Source organism: Hippoglossus stenolepis, chromosome 9, assembly GCF_022539355.2.
Source record: "Hippoglossus stenolepis isolate QCI-W04-F060 chromosome 9, HSTE1.2, whole genome shotgun sequence".
Taxonomy (NCBI): domain Eukaryota; kingdom Metazoa; phylum Chordata; class Actinopteri; order Pleuronectiformes; family Pleuronectidae; genus Hippoglossus; species Hippoglossus stenolepis.
This window is the reverse complement of record NC_061491.1, coordinates 23,897,083-23,915,568: the sequence shown is the minus strand read 5'-3', so window position 1 is coordinate 23,915,568 and position 18,486 is coordinate 23,897,083. Positions and strand designations below refer to the sequence as shown.

The following is an 18,486-nucleotide window of genomic DNA, read 5'->3' as shown; positions in this document are numbered from 1 at the left end:
TTCCTGTTTTAAAAATCCATTCTGTGTCATATCGGTGATGTGCATCTTTGTGTTATGGAGTAAATCGTGTCCTCGGCTGAAGACGGATGCTTCAGACTGTTGCAGTCCGACGCAGTGGGGCTGCGTTCTATAGCTGAGCTGATTGTTGCAGTGTGTAATGGAGAATCCAGCCACAGACACAATGGGCTGCTGTGCGTGGGTTGTGGTATCCAGGGGCCCAGGCAATCTTTACAACTTCGAAGAAAGATTTCTGAGTAAACTTCCACTGCACTCAACAGTAGATCCGGTTATGGTCAAAGCAAAGATGAGCATTTTCTCAGGCTTTGTGTCATGACCTCATCAATGTGACGTGATCTGCTGTTGTCTCTTCTCACGACCCACCTCTCTTTGACTTACTTTGACACCCACATGTGCTAAAACTTATATTTTTCAGTTAGTTTCGGTAAGAATCTACTTCTCCCTCGGAGTGAAACAGCAAAATAAAACTGTGATCTTGAGGATACTCTGAAACGGCATGGTGGTGGTACGGTGGTGCAAGAAGGTTCGAATCCCAGTTCGGCCAGGGCCATGTTTGCGTGGGTTTTCTGCTTGTACTTGTTCTTCCTCCCACAGTCCAGAGACAGAAGAGTGGGGTTAAGCGGAGACTTGTCAAAGGTGTGAATGTGAGTGTTCTCTCTGTATATGTCATCCTGTCCAGTGTCAACAAGAGGTACAGATAATGGATGGATAGACTTGAGTTCTCTCCTTTTATGTAACGGTTTATTTCCATTATTTTTTATTATTATGGGTCCCTTAATATGCAGATGCTCTAAGATGTTGTGCAAGTATTGATTTGTTTGTATATGATCTTTCATGTGACTGTCTGCTCTGATAATGTGACTGCTAATGTGTCCATACTGATCACATGACCACTAGGTATTAAACAACCCAACCTCAATGGCTGAAATGCATAGGTTTGTTTTTACTGTTGATATGATTCATTCACCATAAGATATTAAAGTTGTTTTATTTAACTTACCACCTTCTTGAGCATCTCAGGTTCGTCCAACTTGTCAAATCTTTTTGAGGGACATCATATTCTGTAACTGACTCTGACCTCTGACCCCCTATAGAGGAGGGTAAGTGGAGGATTTCCCTCTTTAAATTGTAAAAGAATCATATAAATATCACAGTCGGAGCAAAGAAAAACTTAGTTTTGTATTGAAAAACATGAAACTATTCTTCAGTCAGTGGATTTGCAGCATAAATGAAACAATCTCCAGACAGATTTTCTTTTTAAATTGTGAACTAATTCACCCAAAACACAAAAGTTGTGTTTTGTACTTTGTTTGTTTGAGATCACCGACACGTTTTTTTTACAATTTGAAATTTAGCCCATTATCATCATAACCTTTTAGAAATTCGCTCTTGAATCAGTGCCAGTATTTCAGCTCAGTGATTCACTTTGTTAAATATTGTAAATTATATCCGACCTGATTCAGGAGCTCATTCACGCTCTGACAGATCGGCCTGGACAGTGATGACTCATGGTGAAGTCTCACCCCGCAGCCTAAAAATAATCATGACTGGGGCTTGGAGTCAGGCTTAATGTCCAGCTCCTGGAGGGAAATGGATTATTGTCTGATCCAGACACTGGTGAAGATTTTTATTATATATTCTGCCCAGTAAGTCTCCTGCTGAGCATGAGAGCCACGCTACAAATGTCAATCTTCGATCCGGAGGTAACTTTGTGTGTTTCAGGATTGAGGTGAAAGAATGAAAATTGTCCGTTTGGGTTATTTCCATTTCAGTACAATCTTCCTTTTCTTTGTGACCTTATTAAAATCCAATTCAACCCATCACTTTTGTAGATGACATGAAGTGATGACCCAAGATTTAATAAGGAATCTTTTATGTTACATTTTTTTTCTGGTATATTCATGAACAAAAGCAACGTGTTTGCCCAAATGTCATTAGGCAAATAGAAAAGTCACTATATGTGCATTTATTTGTATATGTTATTTATATGTATATTTATATGTTTGGGGTCAATAAGACCTCAAATTCTTTGGAAAATGAAAAAAAATCCAAATACATCTGCAGTAAGTGTGATGTCGAGAAGTAGACACAGATACAGCAATCACAGAAAAAGAGCATATAGAAACATTTTCCAGATTTCTGACATCCGTCTAAAATCCTATTTGCAAATCTATTCACAAAAGTGATGCTGTGTAACAAAGCAATAAAGATTCAAGGACATAAAACAATATTAAGCATGTTTGTGAGCTGATGATACACATGTGGTTGATTTCATGGAAACATAAGGAAGCAGGTTATTTATTCATTTATTCATAGTTTTTATTCAAGTTGAATTAAAATACACTGGTCAGGATTGGTCAGATACTCCCCCACCACCCCTGCCTCAAATATGTAGTCCTCACTTGGCCCCGTGTGTGTGTATGTATGTGTGTATGTATGTGTGTATGTATGTGTGCATATGCGTGTGCATAACTATGTCTGTATGTATATATGTGTGTGTGTGCGTGTATATGTATATGTGTATGTGTGTATAAATGTGTAATTTTGTGTGTGTTTGTGTGTGTGTGTGTGTGTATGTATATGTGTGTGTGTATGTGGTGGGTCCGAGGTGACGCGCTCTCTCTGCGGTGCAGTGGTCGTGTGCACGGTGCGCGCTGAGTGACAGGTCTCGGGGTCCAATGGAATCTCTCGACATATTGAGGTTGTCAAATCAGAGGCGGAGGGGAGGGGCCGGCCAGCACGTCGTCTCAATGACGTCATGCACAAACAGCTGGTCGTTGGCAAAGGCAAAAAAAAAAAAAAAAGAAAGAAAGAAAGAGAGAGAAGACGTGCGGGAGAGAAAATGTGAACCAGCAGCAGAGCGACTGAGACCGAGACCCGCACCCGGGCTGCAGCCGCCTCACTCCGCCGTCAGCCTCCGACCATGTGGCCGCCGGAGCGTCTGGGCTCGGGACGCAGCCCTCCGCGGCTCCTCTGGCTGCTTTACTCCGCTCTCTGCGCGCTCGGAGGTGAGTGCTCCTCCATCCCCCGGTGCGATGCTCCCATTCACTGTCCGCTTGTGTCGGGGTGCTGAAATCCAGCATCCGGCATCCGGCATCCAGCAGCATCCTCCTCCGGCAGCCTCCTCCTCCTCCTCCTCCTCCAGCAGCAGCATCCAGCAGCATCCAGGTCCGGTTCGAGTCCAGCCTCACACATCCACAGCTCGGGCTCCCAGTCCGCTCGCACTGGCGTCAGCTCCGTGAGGCTCAGGGGGAATGCTGCTGCTGCTACATTTATGCGTGTGACAGATTTGGGCTCCATAGGTTTTTATATAGGCTGAGATCCTGAGAGCTGGAGAACACGCACACACACACAAACACACACACACACAGACACACACCAGGCTGGGTGCTTTCATAGTTGCTGCCCTTGGTTGTTTTGTGTATTTCTTTGTTTTGCTTTGTTGAAGAAGACAAGTTAAGAAATGCAGACATATGAGCAAAACCATCTCAGGATCCCAGGATTTAAGTCAAATCATGTAAATTCCTGATTTTAATTGAATACTGAACAGATATAATTGGATAATGGGGCAATTTTAAAGCTCAATCCCTTTAATTTCGTCAATTTTATTATATTAATTGACCAAAAAAGTCAAATTCCTTTGTGTATTTTCTGAAGCATCTTGATGGACATCCTCCTTGTGTTTGTTTCTTCTTTGTTGCTTTGAGACGATGCTGCTGAACAAACACCTCATTGCTCAGTAGTGTGACAACAATGGATCCATACACCTACAGCTCCCTGTGCCGGCTGTGGTCAGGTGTGAGAGGAGGCTGCCGTTCATCCCCCTGACAGACTTGTTGCTGCTTCGCTCCATCAGGTTCAGTCAATGTCTCCACTTGGTTGAATAGAAGGTTCAGTTCATGACTCTATCGGCTTCTGCCCTCTGCTTTGTTGGGATACATCTTAGAATTCTGTGTTATTCAGAAGACGGAAGCTAAATGTTTTTTCCTCATGAAATAATAGATGTTTACTTGACTGGTTCATCCAGATGGAGTCTGAGTGTCTGGCAGCTCTGAGGTTGGTGGAGGGTTAAAGGTTCGATCATCTTTACGGCTGTTTGGGATTTTTAAAGCATTTTATTCTCTTTGGTGGTTGTGAGCAGGAAACAGCAGAGGATATATTGTGTTCACCTGTCGATGTTGAATCCTCTTTGTTTTCCTGATTACTTATTGGAGCTGGTTCCTCTTTAACAACAACAGAAATTGGAAATCCTCCAAAATAGCAAGAAATCTCACACAAGCAGCCTTTTTACCTACGGAGTTGAATAAAGTTTGAAGATGATCCAGCTAAGCATTCGAGGATAAATCAGTAGTTGAGACGACAGAAAGCGGGATTATGTCTATATTAAGCCTCTAACAGAGTAAAACAGTGGTTGGGAGGCGCTCATTGAAGAGATTACCGAGGTCAGAGCTGTGCTGTAAGAAAGCCTGTGAGCATTCTGCTGCTTTCATCTCCAAGTGAAATGTCTTTATTTAGCTGACACACAAACATGCATATTTAGAGATTTTTGCACGTTTACAGCTTCATAGTGGGAGCGGAGTTAAAGGTGCTGCTGGATTGTCACTGAGATCTGTTACACTCCCGATGCAGGATCCTATTTTTCACACATTGAAAACAGATATGTGGATTATTATATAGTGTATTATTGTGATTTTCAGTCCATAACTTGACATGTGGGTTTCTTTCATGTCGTATATGTTATAAAAACATTAAGAGTCATAATTGTGACATGGGAAATTTGGCAAACAGGCAGTTATCAATTAGATCCACCAAAGTTTCCCTTTATTTCCTAGGGAATTGATGAAAATGTAAAAGAAAATTCTAAATTTCTTCATTTTCTTAACGCCCTATTTCATAATGTTAAGGAGGTAAAAATATAAATTCCTGTGTCCGCCCCTTTGTTCAGATCAGTGCCAAAAAATGCAATGGGTTTTTTAAATTTATTAAATTGCCTTATTTTGCATGCAACAGCTGTCAAGGTTCCTATTTAAACCAATGGCTGCTAAAATTCTTCTTTTGTGTGACCCTGTACTACAAAGAAAGGTCCAAGGGTGCAGTGTTGAACAGATGAGAGGTATGAATCGTATTTGAATATCTTTTCATGCTGAAGAGGAAAAAGTACTAAAAAGCAGAGACTGGAGAAAAAATAAACACAAATTTGTGCAGCAGCTATTTGGTTTGTCATAGTTCATAACTCCCATTAGTTCACAGTGACTTTCTATAACAGCTTGTGATGATTTAAAGTCTTATAGACATTATATACCCAGATATGCAAAGTTATTTTTAAGTAAGTAATCATCTATTTACAGTTTATCATTAACTTTCAGTGGTTTGTAGTCGTGATCTTTTCTTAGTTTACTTCTAATCACACATTAGCAGCCAAAAAATCTGTGGACTTCCTCCAGACTCCAGACGTTTCCTCCACTCAGCACCTCAGTCTGTGACCTGTTTCCTTGCAGCCTCGGTCGTGTCCATGTAATAAAATGGCAAAATGGAGTTTTTAATATACAGAGGGCTCATACAGCAGACCAGAGGCCGGCTGGGAGCTTTGTCCAGGCTGAGCTCCTGACAGTCAGCCTGCTTCATTCCTTTTGAGTTTCTGGGCTTTGAGGTAAGAGTGTGTGCACCCACGCCTCGGCACCTCGTCACTGTAGAGGGCCACTTGGTTTTCTTTACTCCGCATTATCATCATCAAGGTGAAATGAAGCAGAAGCACAAACATGAAGCTGCGGCATCAGTCCTGCGAGCTCCCTTAATGTCTCCCCTCAACTCAAATGAATTGGGCTCGTGCTGTTTAAGAGGCTCTTCCCCACGTTCTCCAAATGTTATTGTGAAAGGACGACTTTTTGTACAAATTGCCGAGGAGATAAATGAAACCGCCCAACAGAAAGAAGAGAGTGGAAGATGCAGACATAAATACTCCATGTACAGATGGTAGAAATGGCTGACGTGCACCGACACAATGGGACTGTGCTACAAATGGAAAAACATTCTGCTCCAGTGAAACATCAAGGTGCCGTCACATTATTCCCCTGAAATACAGCTGCCTTCTTTGTTATCTACTTATGTTTGTATTTATACCACATCTAAGAGATGCAAGGTGTTCTAGTGTAGCAATTAACTGACTCACACCCATTCCCCCACACACACACCCCCTGCTGGGCGTGCTGGCTGCCAGCACAGCTCACATAGGTAATATGGCAGATTACACCTGTCACTTGTTCGGCTGCTTTTATATGCAGAGCCTCCGGTGGATGTAATCCAAGGATTTGACATGATGCAGGACGTGAGTGCGCCTGCATACATGAATCTCCCTCAGCCGATCTGAAAGGAGTAAAAGTCCGTGATTACATGTTTCAGTTTTCTGGGTTCAAGGAGGAGCTTGTTATTATGGACTTAAGACAGAGAGGCTGCGTCCGCCTCTGCTCTATTTACAAGTACCATGGTGCTGCAGAGATAGAAAATGCCTCGTATTTGGGATTCAGTCCAGAGGCATGGCTGCGGATGGCAATTTGTCGGTCGATTGGTCTGACACTTTGAAATCTCTTGTCAGCTATTGGACGGGTTGGCAGATATCATGGTTCCCAGAGGACGAATTCTAAAGGCGTTGGTGATGTGTTATTCGGCGCCATAAGCAGGTCATATTTTCACTTGTATCGTAAAATATCACAAAATCTTTGAGATGGTGCAAAACTGGTAAAATACTTTGGTTAAACACCATAAACTTTAAATGAAAATGGAGGACGAGTCTCCACTTCCTCCCATGGACAATGAAGCCAAAACCTCTCAGATATAGGTGCTGCCATCTTACACCGGTGACGTCATTTCACATTCTCTGTTTTAATAGCATCAATGACGAATTAAAACCAAACATACCAGAAACATAAACACTCACCACTGTGATAGGAACTACCAAAAATGACAAAAAACTATCTTTCAGAGAAATGTATTCAATGTGTACTTTGACTTTTTTATCTTGGTCCATGTCCCATCCACTAACAATGCAGCGGGATTTATGTCCTATGCTTCTGCCAGCCACAAGGGGGCGAGCAATATTGTTTCGGCTTCTCTGTTGGGAGCCGTCATGTCGCCCATCTTTATATGTGAATGATGCTATATAGCATGTGTAGTAACGTGCTAAAGAAAGATGCTAAACATCGTACCTGCTTAACAATAACGTGTTAGCGTTTGTCACTATGAAACTTTCCACACCACTAAGATGGTGAACATGATAAACATGATAGCACATGCTCTTCTTCTTCTTCTCTCCGCAGATTGCCTTTTTGTGACCGAATACTTCACCCGAACGCCTCGGAAACTGAATGCATTCAACTCGTTCGCCAGCGTGGAACTGTTTCACTTCAATGTGCCTGACGACACCATGATGGCCGTATGGAACCTCATCACCTTCAAGGAGCAGGGGGGCACGTTCGGAGACAGCTGCCCAAACCGCAACGTGACCGTGTAAGACCACGCGAGCGTCACGACAACTTCACGACAACTTCAAGGCAACTTCACGACAACTTCACGACAACTTCCTCTTGTCCTGAAGTTGCTCGAGTTTAGCTGACAGCCTTTAGGTTTTGTTTTTTCGTCTCCCAAAGTTACACTTAAAAATCTAAACTCTGCTCCTTCTGTAGGGGATAGATAATAATAACAAGTATCTTAATTACTTTACCTCTGGGAGAAAAAGGTTATAGCAGCTGGTTAGCCCTGAGCATTGTCAGCTATTGCTGCAGCCTGGACATATGGAGGAGCGGCTGTGAAAACAGGAAGCTTTAATTTATCCTGCCTATTTTAAACTCCTCCGTGTCCCTGGGATCCAAACATGTGAACGTATGAATATTCATATTTTATATGCAAATTTTCCATATTTCAAATGGAGGGTGATCTTTCTGTCAGCTGTTCCCGTGGATTCATTTCACACTTGGCTGTGCTGTTCATGAAATATTGGGCCCTAACAGGGATTGAATTTTGCCTTTGTGATTAATAGGTACTTCAGGTCCGGCGCTCCGCCAGTAATCAACCCCCTGTACACCAGCTTCCCACGGGACACGGTCGTCCCAGGATCCTTTGCTGTGACTCTGACCTGGACGCTCCCGAACCGTACTACAGGAGCGTTCAACGTGACCAGCCCGCTCCCCGGAGACTGGTTCCTCGCGGCGCATTTACCCAAGGATGAAGGCAAGATCTCAGTCAAGGTGAGTCCGGCCGTTCATCACACACAGACATTATAGTTTCATGTTAAATATTGAACCTGTGGGTTGTTGTGTTGTCAGCGTATTTCATGCTGACATTGATTACTGTGTTGTTTTTTGACCTGGCATAGCAGGAAAAACACTGGTGAAACTAATAACAAGCCCGAGCCAGCGTACACCATAGCACGACACTGGAACTAGATGAATTACCTCGGCCAAGGAGGTTTTGATCTGTGTTTGTTGTTAGTTTGCAGGATTCCTCAGAAACTACCTGACAATGTGCAGGATTCCTCTTCTCTCACCTGCATGTGCTTGTCTCCTATGCACCTGTCCACTATATTTTTGAAGGTGTAAATTGGCCTTTTCAGTCTTGTTTTGGGTTCAAGAAAGAACCCACTAAATTTAGAGGGGGCTCCGGATGAAGGGGTGGATGCAGGGTTTGGTTTTTCACTTTCTTTAACATTGCAAGGTATTTTTCTTTGATTTCTCCCAAAATTATATATGAATCTAGATGGAAATGTGTGTACATTTTGTCATTTCTTTTAACAATAGGGGATAGGGGGGTGTTAGCCTTGTGGGTGGAGGTATGAGCTCCCAGAGTCCATCTAGTTTTTAATGTGATCTTTTACACTGTGCTTTTCCTGCTAAGATGTATCAAAATGCCAGTGATGATTCAGTTCTCTTCCCAGAGGTCAAATTATAAGAATGAACAGTGTGGGGAGAAGCTGTCTTTCTGTAGCTGTTTTGTTTGTTCAGTCATCTTAACAGTTTAGGACAACCACCATGCTCATCCTTTAATGAGACAGTTGAGCTTGTGGTTCTGTGGAGGCTGCACACGTACATTCAGATTTTTAACAGGTGTCATATTTACCTTATTACTTCAGGGTTCAGTTCAGCTCCAAACACAAATTTAATAATTTCATTTAATTTAAAACGTCAATATTTTGACCTGATGGTGCTAAATGAAAAGTTATGGGAAAAGTTATTACATAATCCAAATTTAGTGGCAATCAGTCTTATGGCATCCAGCTAAAAGCCATTTACAGTGAACATTACATCTGTTGCATTGCTTATCTGCATGTGACAGTGTTAATCTGCATGGTCCCTGTTAAATAACTAACTAAATAATAAATACATTTATAGAAATCGACAAATGTAAATTGTAAACCCTATTATATTAATAATTAGTTATTCTTTCCCCTGACGACAATGATATCACGACAACCCTTCCTGAAGTTGTCGACGTGTTTCAGTCGGCAGCCTCAGCGGTGAACGGATCAACTGACACAACAACTCACCCATCCTGAGAACCATATAGGATAAATCTCATTCAGCATCTGCGGCTCAGAGCAGTAAATGAACAGCTTGAATGGCTGTTGTGTTCTGCATCACTCACTAATGGAGACTGGTAATACAGAAGCTTATTTGTGCTAATGTGTTATGTAATTTGATTTCAGTGTGATCTAAATCTAAAATATTCTCCTCATGGGTACTTAACTCCCCTTGGTGATAGGGGAAAAAAAAAAAATCAAATAAAACTGATGTAAATTTTGGTTGAGATTAGTATTCCAGTTTGTGCTGCAGCGCTTAAAGAAGCAGAACAGTGTCAGAGAGTCTTTCTTCATCTTATCGTGTTCTCCTGTTTGACTGCATAAACACCCGCTGATTTCCATTTCAGGCAGTTTACTTGTCACTGGGAAGCTTTTCAGTTGTGCTCTTTCCTTTGTGGTTTTCCACCGGCCGGCAAACGTGCACCTGGAATACACAACAATCACCAACTATCATCAAGAGTTGCCTTCGCCATTTCATGTACAGACGAGTGGGTTTAGCTTTGTGGGACAGAGGGAAAAGAGGCCGCTGCGGCTAAAATGTGATCAGCTTCCAATGACTCGCTGCATGGATGGGAACAACATACATTTTCCAAATTCTGCGTCCAAAGTCGTTTCCTTGTTTTCTGATGTTTTCTGTTCAGAAGGGGAAACGTTGGGCTGAAGTTTTGCCACAGGGGAATACACTCTGCATCAATAACAATCTCGGTGAAAAGACTAAATCTATCACAGTGTACACGGATTTAGCAACAAAAATACAAGAAGCAATTATGAGCTGTACTTCCTGTTTGCTCCTCCTGCACTTTGACTGTTCTTCTAACTGTGTGGAGCTCGTGATGTGTTTAATAAGACCAACAACAACATCGCAAACTATCGACATGTTGAGCAGTGTTGGTTTTTATGAATATGTTGATGTACCGTTGATGCTGAGCTTTCCACTTATCTTCTGCTGCCTTGAGACATGTATGATTGTCTCTTTCTTGTTATTTGTCCTATGTGCAAAGTGACATTCAGTTTTCACTTTCAGAGATTATTCAAATATCTCTTATTGTATCGTATTGTTCAGTTTCGTACCGTTTCTTACCATATCGTTTTTTATCGTACGGTATCATAGAGTACCATACAGTATAGTATCCTATTGTATCGTACATTATCGTATCGGATCATATTTTCCAGACTCTTTTCATCACTTGCTAAACCAGAAGCAGATGCATCATATCCTGACCTGAAGCCATTTGCATCATATCATTTTATAGGATGTACGCTTTATTGTACATATTTATATTTTCACGTATTTCTTACTTTGATATTTTATTTAATCTTTTTAACTCTAAAAAACACGGTATTCATAGTGGAAGAAAAATAAAGAATGTCATCATACAGGACTGTATATATGACAATAAACGCGTTGAACCTTGACTCTCATACAAAGCTCAGTGTGAATGAGGAAACTGATGAGAAATGATAAGAGTAATGAAGGATATTAAATGTTTACCTGAGGCGATGCAGTGGTAAACACCGTCGCCTCACAGTAAGAAGGTTGTGGGTTTGAACCTGACAGCTGTGGTGAGTCCCTGAGTCTGTGTCTGGCTTCTCCAGTTTCCTCCCACAGTCCAAACACATGCAGTGTGGGTTAACTGGAGGCCGTAGATGAGAACGTGAGCGTGACTGGTTGTGGTCTCTGCTCGTCAGCCCTGTGTCTGTCTCAATGTCAGCTGGGATTGGCTCCAGCCCCCTGTGACCCTCAAGGATGAGCAGTATAGATAATGGATGGATGGAAGGAAATGTTAACCTGTCCATCCATCTTTGTGCTTCTGGACAGTTGATGGTGCGAATTAATGAAAGTGTGGGGCAGACAAATCATCTTGTGTCTGAGTGACAGCGATCCTACTTAGTTTTAGGCTCTAGGAACATACTTACACACCAATAATTATAATAATAATTATAATAATACACATATATATAATTTATATATATCTTCTTTCAAGGTGCCAAAGGCCGCTTTATAGAGGTAGGGAAGAAAATCCCATTACTCACAACGCAGGCCTTAGACATTTAATTTACATTTTAACTTTTTATTCATACTTATCTATCATTTAAATAGATGTTACTGTTTTATCATTAAATCAGGGTTTGACATAATGGTTTTCCAGTATATTAGCCTTTTACTAAATGCTGGATATTGGCCAGTCAGCGTTGTCTCTGTCAGTTTGATTGAGCTCAGTCTGAGACTATTATTGTTTTTTTCCAACCATCCTGATTCATATCACATGCACATCTTATATCTTATATCTTATTTTTCTGCAAAACATCCTTTTTTGATCCATCCTGTTAAGGCTGATTCTCACTCTGGGGGAAATCTTTTTTTAATGCTTTGAATGGTCGTATTTAAAGTAATTGAACACCGTTGAAGATGTCTGCACTTGTACAGTGTAAAAACGTTGGCCTTCAAAATCTCATGCTGGTTGAGCCTTAATTAAAACTCCTTCTACAAGACACGCGTGCAGGTCCGAGTGATGGGCTGCAATAAATCAAAGGGTCACCTCAGCGGCTCCCCCGACTAATGACACGCCAGAGTAATTGTGGCCGGAGCAGGAAGCGTCCGTGATCACTTGACGGGAACGAAGAGCCTCATTTGGCATTCACACCTGTCCTTTAGAATCAGGGGCAAAAGGCCCTCGCTCCTTTTCAAAACACATTTTTACAGCAGATCATGTGTGCAAACGACGCACGGCCTGCTGGCTCCAAGTCATTCTGTCTGCCCGGCTCATCTCCCAGAGTAATGCACATCCAGCATTAATGGTTCAGAACAACACGGGTGAAATAGCGGGTGCGTGTTACACTGTGTGGCAGGCTGAGGGAGGACAGAGTGATATTAATCCAGCAGCATGACAGGATATGCACACAGTCCATTAAGGATTTCCAGCCAGTCTGAATCATATCCAGTCTCCTCCTTAGCCACATTTAAAAAATATTGTGGAATTAAATAGCTGCTAATGTCACTGCTGTGCTCTCTCTGCAGGGGCTCTCTGAAGAATGCCAGTATCTGTTCCAACCTCAGCTCATCGTCCAGAGGCTGATCGGGATTTCAGTTCTCTATCCAGGATACTTCATTGACCAGATGATCCCCATCCACAACAGATCTGCACTTTATAAGTAAGTCTTCGACCTGAGCATAGAACTTTCAGGAGAGAATAAAAGTTAAAATTGTATTTTCTCCCAAGTGCGAGTACAAGTTTATTAACTTCCCCTCCACGAAAAGTCACCTCAGTATCGTGAGCGGAGCAATTTGAATAGTTTATTTTCCCTATAGCTTTACATTCAGTTTTTCTATTTAAGGTGAGTGCTTCATAAAAAATGAATGGTGTGAATTATATTAAAATGTTAATCATCTATCTATCATGCTCTATAACAAACTGGATAGTGTAGAGCATGCAGTACATAACAGGTTATTATTCCTGCCTTAAACACATGGTTTGTCTTTATCTCTCTCTCTGTGCGTGTGTGTGTGTGTGTGTGTGTGTGTGTGTGTGTGTGTGTGTGTGTGTGTGTGTGTGTGTGTGTGTGTGTGTGTGTGTGTGTGTGTGTGTGTGTGTGTGTGTCGGTGCCCGCAGAGTATTCATCCCCAATTATATATCGAAGGTGAAGGTTCAGCTGGTAAACTGCAGCACCAAGAACAAGAGCAGCGACAGTTGTCCCGTGGTGCTGAAGATAAGAGCCCGGGCGCCGCCGGTTCATAACTCAAGTGCCCTCGACTGCCGGGAGTGGAACCCTTGTGAATTAGACACGCTGGATCCTGCCTGGGAACAATGGTACTACATCCTGGTGGAGAGATACCTGAGCAACTCTGACGTCTACTTCCGCATCGGGGTGCAGGTCACAGGTGAGAGCATTCATATTCATATTCCTATTAGGAAAGACAAACAATAAACTTGATATGTGTTTAATATTATGAATGTTTACAAGATAGTATTAGTGTGGCCGTAACCCTTTGTAACTTTGGTTGAACTGCAGCCATTCTTGCAGCCAACGGCCAGATGTTACAATATGTTAAAACCATAATCTGAACATAAAGATGGACGACATGACTCCTCCCCGAAGCCAAAGTGCCTCGATCCAGGTCATGAATCCTGAAAAAGAAAAATCACCATTTCTAACCTGTTAATGTTTTCCCATAAAATCAGAGACATATTCATGATCTTCGCCCTTTTACCTTATTCATATTACTGAAAATCCAATATATATGTCCAATTATTTGTGATGTAATTCCACCATTACACATTCATCGGTAATAACAGTAAATACTAACTGAACAGTGGCTTGCATGCATGAATATTTTACATAGAGTAAACTCTGGTGTCTTTTTGGTGTTTCATTGTTAGTGACTGTGTCCAGTGCTTTATATTATTACTAATGTGGTTTATTTTATTTGTATTTCTCTTCTTTTCCCCTGATTATTCAAAAGCAAGCAGGATAATTCAGCTCACTGGTATTTCTGCTTCTTAATCCCAAAATAACTTGCAGCATTTTGCTTACAACTCTCATCGGGGGATTGTGTTGGATTTTCTCTTTTCTCTCGTGATCCTCAATTTCCATTTTCCACAATCTTTCAGCCCTTTGATTCCAGTGCTGTTCATTATTTTCCTTCCTTTTGCTCTTGAAGTGTAATTTGGACAAAACCAGGGCTGATCTCTGTAAACCTGAAAACTCATAAATTAGAATGAATCTCAGTAACCAATATCCACAACAATACAGTCTTTGTATGAAGGGTTGTGGATTTCAAATTGCACTGTTGGAGAGAATGACTGATTGTTCAGTTTAATTTAGTTATTTTTTACATCTTTTTTAATAGTGTGTCCAAGATGCCCATGCATCTGGGGCAGAGACTGAATGTTGGACACATGTTTTGATGGGAGACGGAGCCCAGACAAAGGTGGACCATCACGAGGCTTGTTCAAGAAAAGAACCCAAACGGAGGCCATTCATACGAGAGCGCTAAAAGGCCCTGAGTTACCACACTTAAGTGCTGGATGCTGTTTTTGGGTTGTGGAGAGCTGAGATATTTTTTTTATGCGCGCTCCACAGGGATCGCTCACAAATCTGTGGGAAGTCCACTCCCATGTAGCGATCCCCTCCCTCCGCTCGACACCGTACAGTGCACTTTGTTACCATGGCAACACAGACACTAATTATTCACACTGCCTCTCCCCCCTGCCTGCCAGGCAGATCTTACTTGACCTTTTGTGGATTTAAATTGAAGAACACCTCAGGTTCAGGGGAAAGACCATCTGGAGCGCTCACCTCCTCCTGCTCTTTCTCGCCGTCGCCGGTTATTATTGTTATGAACGCTCTCAGGATTGTGTGCCCTTATTCAAATTCAGTCCAATTTACAGGTGTCACATTCGCTGGCGAGACAGAGGACGGCAAAACTAGGCTGCACTTTATTATTTATCACTATTGTTTATCCGGTGTTTTCGCTGCTGTGTCTTGCCCTCAGTGGATGTGGGGAGCGTTTATGTGCTGGGCTGTATATGAAACCAGAAAGAATCCAATTCTTGGGATAATGAACAGTAAAAAAAAAACTATGATTACACAACCCCCGTCCTCTCCCATCCGCCCACCCACACATATACAGTACATGCATAAACATGTGCTATATAATTGGTTCTTTTCAGATTTTTACACAGATTTTTTCTTGTTTCCACCAAACTTACATTTGCCTCCAGCCAATGCAGTATTTAGTATTTCGGTATTTTTAGGAGTGCTCCAGTTGCCTGAGCAGATGTCAAAATACTTCAAACCCTTTCAGAGACATCGCTATGCAAACAAGGCTGAGCCACAAAAGCCTTTGAAAATCCGGTCCCCGCGGGGACTGACGATATTTGATGGTACTTTGCCAGTTGCCATCAATGACCATTTTGCAGTGACTTTCTTTGTGTTGAGCGAGTGCACAGTGTTTGCAATTAATGTGGATCTTTATCTCATTAAAAAGCATGATACTGCGCCGAACCTAGCTGTTTACATTACGGAAGCCAGCCGGAGGGGATCATTTCAAACATTTGCAAAAGACTTACTTGCTTAGCATGCATAATAACGCCAGTAAAACAACCGACTTGGTTGTTTCCTGTTTGTTTGAGATTTGCTGGTGATTGGTCGTTTGATTTAACGAAGGGGATTATTACAAAAAACTTCTGCATCACGTCAAGTGAAAATGCACCAGAATGTTCGGCTGTCAGTTTGATTGATTTCCTTTGGGAATTTGATGTGTGTCTTTTCTGAACAGATTGCTCCAAGCCCAATTTGTCCAAGGACCGAGCTCAGCCCGGCTCCTCCATGAACATGCCGCAGTCCTTCGGAGTAGCGATGGGCTTCTCGCTGTCTGAGACGCTGTCTGTGGCGACGCTGCCCAGTCTGCTGCAGAACGCCAGTCACCTGCACACCTCGGAGGACAGCATCGTTTACCTCGCCCCCACAGCCGACACCAACAAGTGCTGGCCCATTCGCCCAACCCTGCGCAACGAGCTGGACACCTTCTCCGTGCATTTCTACGTCTTCTTCGGGCCAAATATATCGATCCCACCCGACCGGGCCGCTGTGTTCGCCATCAACCTGATGCCAGTTCTAGACAGTGGAGGAGTCCTCAACATGGAGCTCAAGCTCAACGTGGTGAGTTCCTCAGATTGTCCTAAGAAAGTATTCTTATTATCAGTTTATTTCCTTAAATTACAGGAAAACAAGGAAAGCAAAACTATATTTTCAAACACAAAAGGCTTGTTCTCCACTGACGAGTTAAAGCAGGTCTTCAATTAGGCAGTATGTAGATTTATCTTGGTTTATTTCTGTAAACCTTAATGGCACTCATTGAGTATATCCCTCCGCCAAGGCCCTACAGGGAAGCACATGTATGTCCTAGATCTGGAAGTTGCAAACACTTGGAGATTTTAGTCCCATAAACATCCCTGATTTTTTGCATCAAATTTTTCCCCTGGAAATGAGTAAAAATATCCCATTTCCTGGCGCTCGCTGCCTCACCTGGTAGTGTGGACGCAGAGGCTGCAGATTTGCTTCTGACTAAAGGCCCTTTGCTGCGTGTCTTCCCCGCTCTCTCCCCATTTCACACTTACTGCATCAATAATGACTAGATGCCCTAAAAATATCTTTTAAAAAACAAAACCGCCAAAAAATGCCCCATCTCACAATGTTAAAGAGAAATAAAGGATCAGCCCCTTTGTCCAGAATCTGCCCCAATATTTAATGGATTCCTTCATGTTCCATCGTTCCATCGTTCCACTGAGTTAAAATCTGTTCTGTCAGGACTGAGCAATAAATCTTTGAGTGAATGTTTGAAGATTTTAGGGTCATTGACTATAACATTAAAATACGATTCATTCAAGAAAATGTGCAGCTGAAGGATTCCTGAAGACGTTTGGTTGAATATGTTGGACTCTTACTCTGTCGACACCTTCATCCTTCACCTGCTGCATGTTTCACTATTGAGAAGGATGAGATTGTAGTTAAAGAAAGTAAATATGCACCAGTTAGCGAAGTGGAAGTCTCCATTTAGAGAAGGTGAATAATTGGGCTCGCAGTGTCTGGCGGAGCTAAATATGGATGCTCATATGTTTGCAGAATTTGCTCTGGGAGCTGAAAACGTTCACAGGGAAACAGACGCCAATGTTTGGGAGTGTGACATATGTTTCTAATTGAGAGTGAACAAAATGCAAAAGATAATCCAAGCTGGAATTGATAAGTCTTTATTGCGCTGTCCTTTAACGGAATTAGAAATGCACCTGCAGCGGCTCTGGAGGCCGACAGGGAGCCAGAGACCTGGAGAGCTACAGCCTGGCAGATGGACTTTTTAGATATTTCGCTCCTAATGGAAACGCAGGCCAGTCAGCATGGAAATAACTGAAGGAGGAAGCATAAAAAGCCCCTCACAGATATCTTTGATAAACCAGTTCAAAAATAAATATCTTGACATTTCCTCTGTCTTCACAGGAAGTACGATTAGAATCAGTTTTACTTCTCTGCATTCAGAAAAGATATCGGTTCGGGGAATCTTCTGCCTACAGCGTCTGTGGCTTTGCACAAAAAGAGGAGATGGGAGGAAACAGGTGGACTTCAACTACAAGGAGAATACAACCTTCGGTTTTTAACTGTTTAATATTTAACAAAACAATCACAAGGTCCTATCAGCAGGTTTTACACAGCTTCCAATCAGCAGATGGAATTAGAGATATTAAGATTCCTACTATTCATCCATTATCTACTGCTTGTTCTTTGAGGTTCGCAGGAGAATCTGGAGCCAAAGCTGACATGGGGTGGGAGGGGGGGGTACACCCGGGCCGGGGTGCCAGTTCATGGCAAACAACAAAAAAACTATTCAATTTAGATTCTCCATTGAACCACAATCTGCCCGTCTTTGGACTGTGGGAGGAAGCCAGAGTACAGAGAGAAAACCCACAATGACAAATGGAGAACATGCAAACTCCACTGGGATTCAAACTGGGATTCAAACTGGGAAACCTCTTGCTTTGATGCGTCACTGCCCCAATGGAAACACTTCTTGTGCCTTTTTGCTTAAAAGGCCTCAGCGGTGACTACAGCCAGTTGCTGGACGCATTATGTGTTTGGGTTACCGATCTGTGCTTTGGTACAAATGTTCACTTGGACTTAAGGAAGAACTGATTAGATTTAGTTTTTCAAAGGTCAAAGATCAAGGTCACTGAGACCTTGAAATGATGATGTCAACAGAAACTGCCCTGGTTGGCAGAGGAATACAACCAAAAGGTATTTTCTTCTTTTTCTGTGATAATAAGCTATTTATGGATTTAAACAACAAAACAAGATATTTCATTATAATGTCAGCAGAGGCTTTGAGAGCCTGACACTGGCCTTTTTTA

The 18,486-nt window shown here is 42.2% G+C and overlaps 1 protein-coding gene across 1 annotated transcript in view; it reads left to right on the top strand.

Moving 5' to 3' along the window:
• The first annotated feature begins 2,809 nt into the window (after nucleotides 1-2,809).
• The window catches only part of tmem8b (transmembrane protein 8B), a 37,126-nt gene continuing 21,449 nt past the window's right edge, over nucleotides 2,810-18,486 (top strand). The window contains exons 1-6 of the mRNA XM_047341089.1: nucleotides 2,810-3,026; nucleotides 7,332-7,521; nucleotides 8,051-8,258; nucleotides 12,606-12,739; nucleotides 13,198-13,466; nucleotides 15,867-16,249. Of these exons, the coding sequence (XP_047197045.1) occupies nucleotides 2,942-3,026; nucleotides 7,332-7,521; nucleotides 8,051-8,258; nucleotides 12,606-12,739; nucleotides 13,198-13,466; nucleotides 15,867-16,249 (1,269 nt within the window). The 5' untranslated portion in view covers nucleotides 2,810-2,941. The remainder of the gene's footprint in view (nucleotides 3,027-7,331; nucleotides 7,522-8,050; nucleotides 8,259-12,605; nucleotides 12,740-13,197; nucleotides 13,467-15,866; nucleotides 16,250-18,486) is intronic.